Source organism: Nesoenas mayeri (genome assembly GCF_963082525.1).
Source record: "Nesoenas mayeri genome assembly, chromosome: 23".
In the NCBI taxonomy this organism is placed as follows: domain Eukaryota; kingdom Metazoa; phylum Chordata; class Aves; order Columbiformes; family Columbidae; genus Nesoenas; species Nesoenas mayeri.
The window spans coordinates 5691248-5704836 of NC_137574.1; the positions used below are offsets into that span (position 1 = coordinate 5691248).

The following is a 13589-nucleotide window of genomic DNA, read 5'->3' on the forward strand; positions in this document are numbered from 1 at the left end:
TCGCCTTTAAGCCAGGAACTGCAGCTGCCCAGAATTTAAGCTCCTGGGTTTTATTACCCCTCAGTGTGATATGCAACGTTTTGGCAACTACTGAAACCAAATCTTGACTTATTTTCAGCTTGTCTGAGGGTTGATCATCTGGTGAGCAAACAATCAGCACCAGGTGATTGATGGTGGTGGGACAAGTGACCTGACTCGCGGTCACAGCAGGTGACGGGGTTACCTGGGGTGTTCCCCGAGAGCATCAGGAGGGATCTGATGACAAGACTAACACAGAGCTGATTCTGGATTAACAAAGAGATACGAATAGCAGACCTGTCACTCGGAGCACTACGGGGTTTTCAATACTCTCAGCTAAACCTGGCTTCACTCTTCAGAGGACACCAGTCAACTGACCCCAAACTGTGGTCACCCAGGTCATCCCGCTGCTTCTTTTGCATTACTTTGTCAAATATTAACATTTTGATTCCTCCATGTAGTACAAAAACCTGCTGACCACAAACACCAGCGGATCAGAGAGCTCCGTTCTTAACTCACGTGCACAAACCACCCAGGCCTGCCCGTTTAAAGGTGTTCATCCTCGGAGCAAAGAGCAGGACTAGTGCAAATGCATCACTATGACAAACACTTGTGTTCTTTTCCGCTTACCTTGAGTAAGGGGGTCTGGCTGAGGACGCAGGGCAGGGCATAGAGCTGCCTCACGAACAGCCGCAGCTCGTTCACCGTCAGCTGGTTTGGACACTTTCCTCCTCCGGAGCGGTACCTGCAATTACACATAATTGAGCTAAAAATCATAATTAAAAAGAAATCAACCTAGACATCTCAAAAATCTGCTTTTCATTTCTTGTGAGTCCAACTTTACTCCCAAATAATAGAATATTCGGAAGCAGCCTAGGGCTCACATACATGGGGAGACTTCAGTTGGCGACAGCAGAATAAGCTATTGTTGAACATGCTCTTTCATATGAAATAGTGTTCTGGAACAACCACTCCGCCTTGGAAGAGCACTGGTTATTATGGAATTAAATTAGGCTTTTTTTTTTTGCAGAACACAAAGCAATTGTGGCCAAACTATTGAGTTATGTTGCAACAGCTATTGTAGTAAGCAATCCCCATGCCCGTACCCAAAGAGAACAAATCCTCATTCTGAATGGGTTTCACATTTGCAGGTCGCGTAGGCTCTGCTGAAAAACCCTCTTTATGCTGAAACCATCATGTTCATTTTATCCAAACGCATTGTATCAAGTGAGTGGCTTCGAAGTGTTAACGAATTGGCTAATATTAAGTCAATTAATATTGGTCTGAGAACTCTGAACACAAAAGGAAAGAAACCTCTTGGAGTGCTGGCTCCAATTTAATCCACAATAGGTCATTGAAAGAACAGAGGAAAACACCATCCCAGCAGGATACACCAGCATGGCCGGAATGGCAACGCTACAAAATCCATTTTAATTCACTATTCTATGTTAAAAATAGGTATTTTTAAAGGATATGCGACATCACATTGGGAGCTCCAAGATCCACAGTAATTATTCAATACAATGATTTCAAAGTCTCAGGTTATTTTATGGGTTATTTTATGGTTCACAATGTTTTACTGGTTTTTGTGGAAGTTCTGCAGTATCTTCCAGGAAAAGGCACAAGTTTTTAAACCAAATATTTATGTATATATATAAAAATATATATAAAATATACATAGGTGCACACGTATATACACACATCTAAATGCAGAACTGTCACAAGTCGGTGAAGGGGCTGGAGCACAAGTGTGATGGGACCTCGGGGGTTCAGCTGGAGAACAGGAGCTGAGGGGAGACCTTCTGATCTCTGAACTGCCTGGAAGGAGCTTGGAGCCAGGGGGGTCGGGCTCTGCTCCCAGGAGAAAAACCAGCATGTAATACAGTCCCAACGGAACTGATGCCATGAGGAGATGTGGCCTTGTCCTTCTGGACCTTTGCACTCCTTTCAACTCATTTCAGACACAAGAAGTGCTGGCGGGACTGGGCAACCAGCCATCCAGTTGACGAAGAACATATTACCCAAGCACCACCCTATCTTCAAACTCCTCAAGCTAATAACCTAAAAATACAACCTAAGTGCTGCCAAAGAACAAAGACTTGTCAGGGATCTCATACAGCGTTGCTGTCATCACCAGCTCAGGAAGTTCAGACACTTGATTTTTCCACAAGGCGTAAAGTGTAATGAATATAACGACATACGCGCCACTGATGGATTGTCAGTGTCCGCGGCACAAAGACAAGTGGACCGTATCTTGTTGGGCGTTGCTTTGTCTGGAAATACCGCACCAATTTTTCCTTCGAGGGAACAGTAGAATGAATTTACCGCCCAACTGTCAAACAGGGTGGAAGAAGAGACTGAAAGCTCAGGATGTTGAACATGCAGAAAAGGTGAATTCACTGGCATCCATCTTCAATCGCTCGGTTTTGTTGCCAACACAGACGGGAACGTTTACCTGGTTTGTCTTTTGCCGTTAAGCAGCTGCTGCGCAACCGAGGCGCATTTGTCTGCGTCCTGCGTCACCAGCCGGAGGTGGCGCAGTAGATCATTGTCCGGAAACTTCTTCATCTCTGACTCTTCTATCAATGCCTTAAAATTGATGAGACCTTTTGGGAAAGACAGGAAGTTCACCAAAGTCCCCTTTTGGGATGGATTTTAAATGGTAAGGGTGAATAAACACAATATATTAAATATATTTCTATTTCAACTTCAGTTATATTTTATGTCAAAGTGATTTATAATCTCACTCAGAAATAGCTTAGAATAATTTCTGGGACTGTAAGAGCTAAAATACTTACCTTAAAATATGAAATTATATACAATTTATTTTGACGGGCACATAAGTTTAAGAAAAAAGTTACTAGGTTCAGAAACTAAAACCTGAAAGACGAGGCATTCAAAACTAGGTGTTGTAGACAAAAGGTAAGACACTTACTTCTTTTATTGTTAATTTTTGCCTCCAGAGCTTCGTTAACGTTGGAAGCCCATTCATTGTACGACTCCGCGCGCATCTTGAGCGCGTTCATCATTGGATAGAGTTCCTCCAGGGTGTAGCGGTACCTACAAACAGCACAGAGAGCAAACTCTTCAGCGAAAACTGGGGCAGTGGGAGGGTGGAAGTGGGGGCATTGAGATGTGTTGGTCCGTACAACACAGAAAGGATCTGTTATCAGAGCATCCCGACACGTGGGAAGTCAAGGAAGGAGCCAGGAGACCTGCGTGGTTAAACAGAGAACTGCTGGGTAAGCTCTAGCGGAAGAGGAGAGTTTCTAGATCATGGAAGGAGGGGCTGGCCATGTGGGGAGAATATCAGGCTGTTGTCAGAGGGTGTAGGGAGGCAACTAGGAAAGCTGAGGCCTCCTTAGAATGAAACTTGGCGAGAGGGGTCAAGGATTATTCAACATATTCATCAATGATTTGGATGAGGGAATAGAGTGACTGTCAGCAGGTTTGCTGGTGACACCAAGCTGGGAGGAGTGGTGACACTGGAAGCTGTGCTGCCATCAGAGACCTGGACAGGCTGGAGAGCTGGGCAGGGAAACATTTAATGAAATAGAACAAGGGCAAGTGTAGAGTCTTGAATGTGGGCAGGAACAACCCCAGGTTCAGTGTAAGTTGGGGAATGACCTATTAGAGAGCAGCGTAGGGGAAAGGGAGCTGGGGGTCCTGGGGACAGCAGGGTGACCATGAGCCAGCACTGGGCCCTTGTGGCCAGGAAGCCAATGGGACCTGGGGTGGGTTAGAAGGGGGTGGTCAGTAGGTCAGAGAGGTTCTCCTGCCCCTCTGCTCTGCCCTGGGGAGACCACACCTGGAATCTTGTGTCCAGTTGTGGCCCCTCAGTTCCAGCAGGACAGGGAACTGCTGCAGAGAGTCCAGCGCAGCCACCAAGATGCTGCAGGGAGTGGAGCATCTCCCGTGTGAGGAAAGGCTGAGGGAGCTGGGGCTCTGGAGCTGGACAAGAGGACACTGAGGGGGGACTCATTCCTGGGGATCAATATGGAAAGGGGCAGTGTCAGGAGGACGGAGCCAGGCTCTGCTGGTGACAACCAGTGACAGGACAAGGGGCAATGGGTTCAAACTGGAACACAAAAGGTTCCACTTAAATGTGAGAAGAACCTTGTTGGGGGTGAGGGTGGCAGAGCCTGGCCCAGGCTGCCCAGGGGGTTGTGGAGTCTCCTTCTGTGCAGACATTCCAACCCGCCTGGACACCTTCCTGTGTAACCTCATCTGGGTGTTCCTGCTCCATGGGGGGATTGCACTGGATGAGCTTCCAGGGCCCTTCCCATCCCTGACATTCTGGGATCCTGTTACGCACCCAGAGTTCTATAATGACGACCTACAACCACACCATGTTCCGCCTCAGACAATTCAATGTCGCAACTGCTTCAAAAAGCCATTTCAAAACTACAATTAAAGCAATTGTCTAATTGTCTTAGGACAAACTACATTCATGTAGGACAAAAATGTAACAAACACCACGAACAGAAAGACGACAACAGCAAGGAAAGCAAACAAAAGCAAAAAAATACTACTCGGCAAGGGCTGGATGTGAGGGATGGTGACCACGCTATAAATAAAAAAGCAAACTAACTTATCCAGCAATTTTCACTGTTATTGAGCAAGAAGGGCTGAATGCTGAAAACAAAGAGTCTTTGCATATGAGCACAAAACAAGGCATTTTGCTTTTGGGGTACTGTATTTGCCAAGGACTGAGAGAACAGAATACCAAGACTGGCACCATTGACCAAACCCAGTAAGCACTTGACAATCAAAGTACAACATCTCTGTATATAACAAATATCTCCGGAACACAATATTAATTGCTGTCTAGAGCTTACCCCAGTTTATATTTGTAGGTGGGACAGGAACAGAGATCCTCGACGTGGTACAGGCACACCAGCAATCCGGGTTTGCAGGGACAATAAACAGCAGACATGAAACAGGTGGTTTTACACTTCAAGCACTGCCGCTCGTCATCGGGAAACAGCTCGAACGCCACCCTCTCCGAGTCGGTCACCCCCTGCAAGAGCACGATACATCACCTCAGCCCCTGATGAAGAGGGGAATGGTCCAAGCTAAACCAGGTAGACAGCAATCTCAGTTAATTAAAAAATCAGCTATGCTGCCTAGATTACTAAAAGAACAACTATTATTGTAAAAGAGACATTCTGAATAATATTTAAGGGCAGATAGTAAAACAAGATGCAAGATAAATGATTCTTTAACCTTGGAAATCACCAACAGGAATGTACCAGGTAGCTCTAGGCTGTTGACAACACAGCGCACGCCCCAGCGTGTCTTCACACCCCAGGTTCGGCTGTTCCTTCACTCATATTGTTTCCTACAACTCACCAGTTTATCAACCTTCTCACGCAGCATCTTCTCATCTTCAATCATAATTGCCATGTCTTTCTGAACCGTAGACGCTACCACAACATCCAGGTCATCGGCTTTGGAAGCCATTTTACAGATCATCTCGTCGTGGGAGAACACGCAGTAGCGGTGCAGCAGCCGATAATGCTCCACGCACTGGCGACCCAGGGGCAGCTGCAGTGAGAAACATGAATAAATGAAGAGTTTGGTTGGAAAATTACATTAGGATACTGACTTTTTATGCTACTCATCAAAAACTAACAAAATCCCAGAATGTGAGGGGTTGGAAGGGCCCTGGAAAGCTCATCCAGTGCAATCCCCCCATGGAGCAGGAACACCCAGATGAGGTTACACAGGAAGGTGTCCAGGCGGGTTGGAATGTCTGCACAGAAGGAGACTCCACAACCCCCTGGGCAGCCTGGGCCAGGCTCTGACACCCTCACCGGGGAGAAGCTTCTTCTCATATTCAAGTGGAACCTCCTGTGTTCCAGTTTGAACCCATTGCCCCTTGTCCTGTCACTGGTTGTCACCCAGCAGAGCCTGGCTCCATCCTCCTGACACTCCCCCTTTCCATATTGATCCCCAGGAATGAGTCCCCCCTCAGTGTCCTCTTGTCCAGCTCCAGAGCCCCAGCTCCCTCAGCCTTTCCTCACACGGGAGATGCTCCACTCCCTGCAGCATCTTGGTGGCTGCGCTGGACTCTCTGCAGCAGTTCCCTGTCCTGCTGGAACTGAGGGGCCACAACTGGACACAAGATTCCAGGTGTGGTCTCCCCAGGGCAGAGCAGAGGGGCAGGAGAACCTCTCTGACCTACTGACCACCTCCTTCTAACCCACCCCAGGTCCCATTGGCTTCCTGGCCACAAGGGCCCAGTGCTGGCTCATGGTCACCCTGCTGTCCCCAGGACCCCCAGCTCCCTTTTCCCTACGCTGCTCTCTAATAGGTCATTCCCCAACTTACACTGAACCTGGGGTTGTTCCTGCCCACATTCAAGACTCTACACTTCCCCTTGTTCTATTTCATTAAATGTTTCCCTGCCCAGCTCTCCAGCCTGTCCAGGTCTCTGATGGCAGCACAGCTTCCAGTGTCACCACTCCTCCCAGCTTGGTGTCACCAGCAAACGTGATGACAGTCACTCTATTCCCTCGTCCAAATCATTGATGAATATGTTGAATAATCCCGGCCCCAGCACTGCCCCTGAGGCACTGCACTGGATCCAGGTCTCAACTGGACTCTGCCCCATTGACCACGACTCTCTGGCTTCTTCCCTTCAGCCAGTTCACAGTCACCTCACTCCCCGCTCATCCAGCCGCACTCCCTCAGTTCAGCTGTGAGGATGCTGTGGGACACTGTGTCAAATGCCTCACTCAACAGGTCAAGGCCCATAGTGATGCTCAGGCTGCAATGAGGTTACGTGTTAGAGTCATGGAAGGACAAAAGGACTGTGGACTAAATGTGTGCATCAGCAGTAAATCAGAGCCATACAAAAGCCAGGAACAACGTTGGGACCGCGCGGTTTTTCAGAAACCGGCGTTGGAACGTACCCAATCCACCGTGCAGAAGTTCACGGCTTCAGCAAAATTGAAGCCCTGATTGAAGCCGCTGTGATACGCTCTGGGAAAGGTGATGACAAACTCGCCAGCGCACTGGTTGGTTCGATAAACCTGGGAGAAAGGACAAGCGTTAGGTCAGACCTAAACAGAACCGAAGGCTGCCAAGAGGGTATGGGTTTGCAACTCCTAGTAATTACTGTGATGACTTTGGATAGTTTTACAACGCAAGGCCAAGATTGCAACCGGCTAACTTGTCAAATACAACCCTAGAAAGCAAAAGCGTTTTCTATTTGTGCTCTAAGCCGTTTTAAGGCATTGTCTGTGCCTTTTGCACTTTGCCAGCTCTGCTGGCGGTTCCACAGGTAAAGCACAGGGAACACTCACTTCAACATGAACCTCAAGGGGAAGAGTAATTTGGAATGGACTCAAAAGTTGATACTGCTGTAAATCTAATGCTTTTAGTACTCGATTACCAGCCTGAGGGCAGGCAGCTCTTCCTGCAGCTCTCAATATTGGAGTCTCGCACAGCACGGTAGTCGCCACAAATTTTGCCACTTTTCCCAGATTTTCCTGAAGTCCCAAGCTCAGCTGGTCACCAGCTGATTCAGTTGTAAAGGGACATAATTCCCATGAACAATCTGGTATGGAATAGGATGGAAACGGATGAAAAATGGTTTTAAATAACTAAGAGCTTATCCAGGAAAAATAAGAGGATATGGATGACAAATGAAGGAAGAATGGGGTTTGGCCCCTTGCCAGAAACTCTACGCCAAATTAAAAACCAGTCTGATTAGACAGACATAGGACGAGCTCCCGCCATTGTTCCTAAGGTCAAGACTAAACTTTCCGGTTGAGATACAGAACTAGCAAAATGCTCAGGTGCAACTCCAGAGAAGAGTTTGCCGAGCAATGACTCCATTGCCCATCTGTTTCCACTGGCACGTCACACTAGGCAAGGGAGATACAACACCCATGGAAACCACCACAGCATCTTGGACATAGAAGTGGCTTCAATTAGCAGCTTTGCAATAGGATTAAGCGCAAATGAAAGAGGGTTGAGTTTGGGGGGTAGCACAGGAGTCCAACAACATACAGGCACTCCGTGGGCCATCAGAGTATTCGGGTTCATTATGGTGACAAGTTGGTGCAAGAGATCTGGCTGAGATTCAAAGAGCTCTGGAGCAAGCTTCTTCATTACATCCTCCAGCTGTTCAGCTGCGTACCCTGGAGCTCCGTACCACGTTTTAGGCTCCCCCCTGCAAGATTATGAAGAAAAGTTAAATGTAAGCAATCTTTAAGTTACATTTTCAGTCTTCTGCTTTAAAATACACCATGTCAAAAGAAGGGTATATCACCAGGAAGGAATGTAAAGATTATGTATCTTCCTGAACTGTCACATTTTACACAGGTCCCTCCTCCAGACCTAAGTGTTTCACTGTCTCCATTTCTGAGCACTTATATATTCTGGGGACAAAAGACTGAAGAAATCCTCACAAAATTCCACTGATTCCAGCACAACTTCAAAATCTAAACTGTTTGGCTTTTATAATACAATGAACACAACCAAAACCAGTTCTGTGTTGTGCACAATTGCCGTAAAAGGAACATATAGTAAGTAGACGTTAAACTTCCAAGTTACGCAACTGTGAGAGACGCAAAAGATATCAAGGAAAAAATATCCGCATCCAGAGTAGGCAGAACTTTTAGTGACAGTTCAAGCCAACGCAAACCAGGTGAGAAAAATCCAGGTTATGCCCATGTGTTGCGATAGACATTGGTTCAGGCTGAACCGCAAGGATGAAAATGCCTTTCAATCCTTTCCAAAGAGCAGTGGAAGGAAAGGTTTTACCAAAGAAGATAACAGACAAAGAGCTTTCTCCCACGGCTGCTGACATAGTAAAGCTGACCTGACCCGAGACTGTCATAAACCATAAAGCAATGGGGAGGGTTTCGGAAGAGAGCGCGGTATGGCTCAAGAAGCTTATCTCTCACACGTAGGAATGGGTCCTGTGCTCGAACAGCACCCATGTGGTGGTGAAGAGGACAGTTAGCGGGGGGACCGCGCGAGGGCGGTGACAACGGTGTCACACGGAACAGCACAGTCAGTTAAATGACTACGCAGCCCTGGACCTGGTCAGCATCTTGGGACAATTCTACCAATTCATGAAGACCGGCCATAGGTGCAACTAAAAACGGAGCTGTGTCCTGACCGCGGAGTGAGTTAGGCCAGAATTCTGCTCCTTGATACGCGTGGGTGCCAAGGAATGGGTGAGAGCAGCCAGGAACCACGCCAAACTCAGACCAGGATACAGGTACCAGGGGTCTGGACTTCAGAAGAACAGGAAACAGATACAAGTCTAACGGATGTGTTAAGGTGTCAGCCTAACGAAGGCGAAAACTGCAGAATGGATGGAGGCGACAGTTCCTTCTGCTCCGCTACCCGACAGCTCCACACTCCTGCCTTTAGAAACACGCTATCGACGGTGCTAATTCTTCCTCCGACCAGGACTGATGTTTTATTTATTTGCAAATATTGTTAGAAGCCACGATTTGGGGTTCTTTTTCTCTCCTTTTACCATTTCAATAATTAACACAGGATTTAGCAAGGTCAACAGCTGCAGCCCCGGTCACTGGGCACCATGTGCTCCAAGTGCCGCATTGGGACAACAACCATGGACACGTGGGGCCCCGAGTATTCACAAGAGGGAGTTCTGCCCTCTGAAGGCCTCTTAGATTTCGGAACGTTGTCTCCTCAGCACCAGGTCATTAACATTGGCTATTCAAGCCATGAACAGTGTTAAACCCAACTACACATTACTCTTGAGTAGGGCTAAAACAACCAAGACAAACCTTGAAGTTGAAGGGAAATACAGAAGAGTTTCTGCAAATGAAAAGAAATAAATGGCATTCACACCAGAGGAGGAATAAATTAAAAGCAGGTAGGGAGACTTTCACATGTGTCTGTGAATGTATCCGCATGTGTGCACACAACGTATGCATATATGCACCTTCTGGCCTTGACTGCAAGCACCAACACCTTTTGGCACAAATGGTGCAGCACATACATACTGCAAATCTAGCGAGGGGAGCTCTGCTTGAAGCAATGAAGCTTCTACTGGGAACAAAAAAACTCCCCTCCTTCCCTTAGTTTTCAGTCTGACTGAAGACCCAGACAAACAACAAAAAAAAGCAACAAATGATAAGGAAGATAATTTTTACGATGTAACCTCCATCACTAATCTACTTAACCTCACTCAAACAGTTCACAGAATCCCAGAATGTGAGGGGTTGGAAGGGCCTGGAAAGCTTATCCGGTGCAATCCCCCCATGGAGCAGGAACACCCAGATGAGGTTACACAGGAAGGTGTCCAGGCGGGTTGGAATGTCTGCAGAGAAGGAGACTCCACAACCCCCTGGGCAGCCTGGGCCAGGCTCTGACACCCTCACCGGGAACAAGTTTCTTCTCACATTTAAGTGGAACCTCTTGTGTTCCAGTTTGCACCCATTGCCCCTTGTCCTGTCACTGGTTGTCACCGAGCAGAGCCTGGCTCCATCCTCCTGACACTGCCCCTTTCCGTATTGATCCCCAGGAATGAGTCCCCCTCAGTGTCCTCTTGTCCAGCTCCAGAGCCCCAGCTCCCTCAGCCTTTCCTCACACGGGAGATGCTCCACTCCCTGCAGCATCTTGGTGGCTGCGCTGGACTCTCTGCAGCAGTTCCCTGTCCTGCTGGAACTGAGGGGCCACAACTGGACACAAGATTCCAGGTGTGGTCTCCCCAGGGCAGAGCAGAGGGGCAGGAGAACCTCTCTGACCTACTGACCACCTCCTTCTAACCCACCCCAGGTCCCATTGGCTTCCTGGCCACAAGGGCCCAGTGCTGGCTCACGGTCACCCTGCTGTCCCCAGGACCCCCAGCTCCCTTTCCCCTACGCTGCTCTCTAACAGGTCATTCCCCAACTTACACTGAACCTGGGGTTGTTCCTGCCCAGATTCAAGACTCTACACTTGCCCTTGTTCTAGTTCATTACATTTTCCCTGCCCAGCTCTCCATCCTGTCCAGGTCTCTGATGGCAGCACAGCTTCCAGTGTCACCACTCCTCCCAGCTTGGTGTCATCAGCAAACGTGCTGACAGTCACTCTATTCCCTCGTCCAAATCATTGATGAATATATTGAACATTCCCAGCCCCAGCACTGCCCCTGAGGCACTGCACTGGATACTGGCCTCCAACTGGACTTTGCCCATTGACCACGACTCTCTGGCTTCTTCCCTTCAGTCACTTCACAGTCCCAGTTGTTTTAATAACATCACGTACTAAGAAAGCAAGTGAATTAACTCAGCAGCAGCTACTTCAAGGAGCAGCAATTGAATAATCAACCAAAAACACCTAGAGAAGAGCAGCTGGGATGAGGTTTTACCGCTCTACTGTGTGGTTTTACATACTCTACTATGTGAACAAGGAAAGGGAAAGACCTTGACAGGTTTCAGGAAGAGCGACAAGAATAATTCAAACTCTAGAAAAGCTGTTGTAAGGCGAGAAGTTTAAGAGGTTCAATCTATTTAGAATATCAAAGAGATTGCAAAGATCTGTCCCGATTACAGCTGACAAGCATTCGCTTGATGAGAGGATTTATGATAGAATGATCTATCTAACAGACACAAAATTATGCAGGATTCTAAGACCGTTAGGTGAAGGCAGATGATTTTTAAAACAACCTGCATGGTTTTAGTTTTACATTGAGCATAATAAAACATTTGATGGAGTATCTGCTGCACCTCTCATGGATTTTTCACAACTGGGAATGGATGTCTCTTTCCAAAATACAACCCTTTCTCCAAAAGCAAATGAGTGCAGGAATCATGCTGTGTCAAATTTAACCCTGCTGATAGGATCGCAAGGGTTTTCCTGGCCTGAGCTCCACTGATTTGGTTTTAATCCACTAATTATAAAGGGGAGGGGTGGTATATACAGGGGGCTGCTGGTCAGGCTGAGTTTACTCCTCAAACTCACCAGTGCAGATAGTTAATCGAATAGCTCCAGTGGTCTTCTATGTGCCAACAGAATGAAGAAAAGCACATTCCCACGTAGAGCCAGGGTAGCTTCATTCCACATATGTCCGCGGTGATGTGAGCAAGAACCGACTGCTCCATCACGGGCATGTTGTTTAAATTCCAGCCGCTATCAAGGTATTCCTGAAAATGGAACAGAACAGTCCCAGCTTTATACAACATGAAGACAGAAGAAAAGCGTCTTTCCCAATTGAAGAAGAAACAGGTGAATGAATCAAAGCACAAAACCTCCACTGTCTTCGCTCTTTTCACAAACCTTATCTGAGCTGCTTTGCTAAAATTAGACTTGTTTGTTTCCTTTTCAGTCTGGAAGTTAATAAACAACTCCCAGGATAAACCTGTGGCTTTTAACGTCTGATCACAGCAAGCGTTATTTATCCAAAACTCTGTTGTCATTCTCTTCAAATACAGTGTCAGATACACAAAGTAGAATCTTTGCAACCCAGTTCCATTACTTGGTTTTGAACTGAAGAGACTCATTTCATCAAGAACTGCAATACAAACATTCACGGTGAACTAATAAAGACCTACCTCTTCTTCTGGTCTAACTTTGAATTTCCCACCCCTCACTGGGAAGCCACTGCCGAACTCCTTTGAAGCAATATCAGCTCCATATTCCACTGTCACATCCTCTTCAATGGTACTAACGAGTCTCCAAAACTCTTTCTCAACCAGCTCGGTGGGAACCATCTAGATATGAGAAGAAAAACAAGGAGTACCTATTCAGAAAGACGTATATCAAAAGCACGTGCATAAAAGCGATCTCAGGGAGGAACCTCCATCAGCGTGAAACATTCCCCATTTCAAAATAATTTCAGCAAGAGGACAAAAAAAAAAAAAAAAAAGAGCAGAAACGCAGTTCTGCCCAGGCCAGACTGCTGCTTTGTGCTCGGGAATCGGTCATAGACAGAGAGTATTCCCTGCCTTACAGACACATCCTCACAGAACCCCAGAGTGTCAGGGGCTGGAAGGGACCTGGAAAGCTCATCCAGTGCAATCCCCCCATGGAGCAGGAACACCCAGATGAGGTTACACAGGAAGGTGTCCAGGCGGGTTGGAATGTCTGCACAGAAGGAGACTCCACAACCCCCCTGGGCAGCCTGGGCCAGGCTCTGACACCCTCACCCCCAACAAGTTTCTTCTCACATTTAAGTGGAACCTCCTGTGTTCCAGTTTGCACCCATTGCCCCTTGTCCTGTCCCTGGTTGTCACCAGAAGAGCCTGGCTCCATCCTCCTGACACTGCCCCTTTCCATATTGATCCCCAGGAATGAGTCCCCCCTCAGTGTCCTCTTGTCCAGCTCCAGAGCCCCAGCTCCCCCAGCCTTTCCTCACACGGGAGATGCTCCACTCCCTTCAGCATCTTGGTGGCTGCGCTGGACTCTCTGCAGCAGTTCCCTGTCCTGCTGGAACTGAGGGGCCACAGCTGGACACAAGATTCCAGGTGTGGTCTCCCCAGGGCAGAGCAGAGGGGCAGGAGAACCTCTCTGACCTACTGACCACCCCCTTCTAACCCACCCCAGGTCCCATTGGCTTCCTGGCCACAAGGGCCCAGTGCTGGCTCATGGTCACCCTG

At 47.7% G+C, this 13589-nt stretch overlaps 1 protein-coding gene across 3 annotated transcripts in view; it reads right to left on the reverse strand.

The window, feature by feature from the left end:
- The window catches only part of KDM5B (lysine demethylase 5B), a 57767-nt gene that overhangs the window by 16405 nt on the left and 27773 nt on the right, over positions 1–13589 (reverse strand). For all 3 annotated transcript variants that reach the window (XM_080358378.1, XM_080358377.1, XM_080358379.1), the window contains 9 exons: positions 12546–12704; positions 11956–12137; positions 8038–8200; positions 6936–7055; positions 5371–5565; positions 4857–5038; positions 2954–3078; positions 2474–2624; positions 649–763 (listed from right to left, as the gene is read on the reverse strand). In XM_080358378.1, the coding sequence (XP_080214504.1) occupies positions 649–763; positions 2474–2624; positions 2954–3078; positions 4857–5038; positions 5371–5565; positions 6936–7055; positions 8038–8200; positions 11956–12137; positions 12546–12704 (1392 nt within the window). The remainder of the gene's footprint in view (positions 1–648; positions 764–2473; positions 2625–2953; positions 3079–4856; positions 5039–5370; positions 5566–6935; positions 7056–8037; positions 8201–11955; positions 12138–12545; positions 12705–13589) is intronic.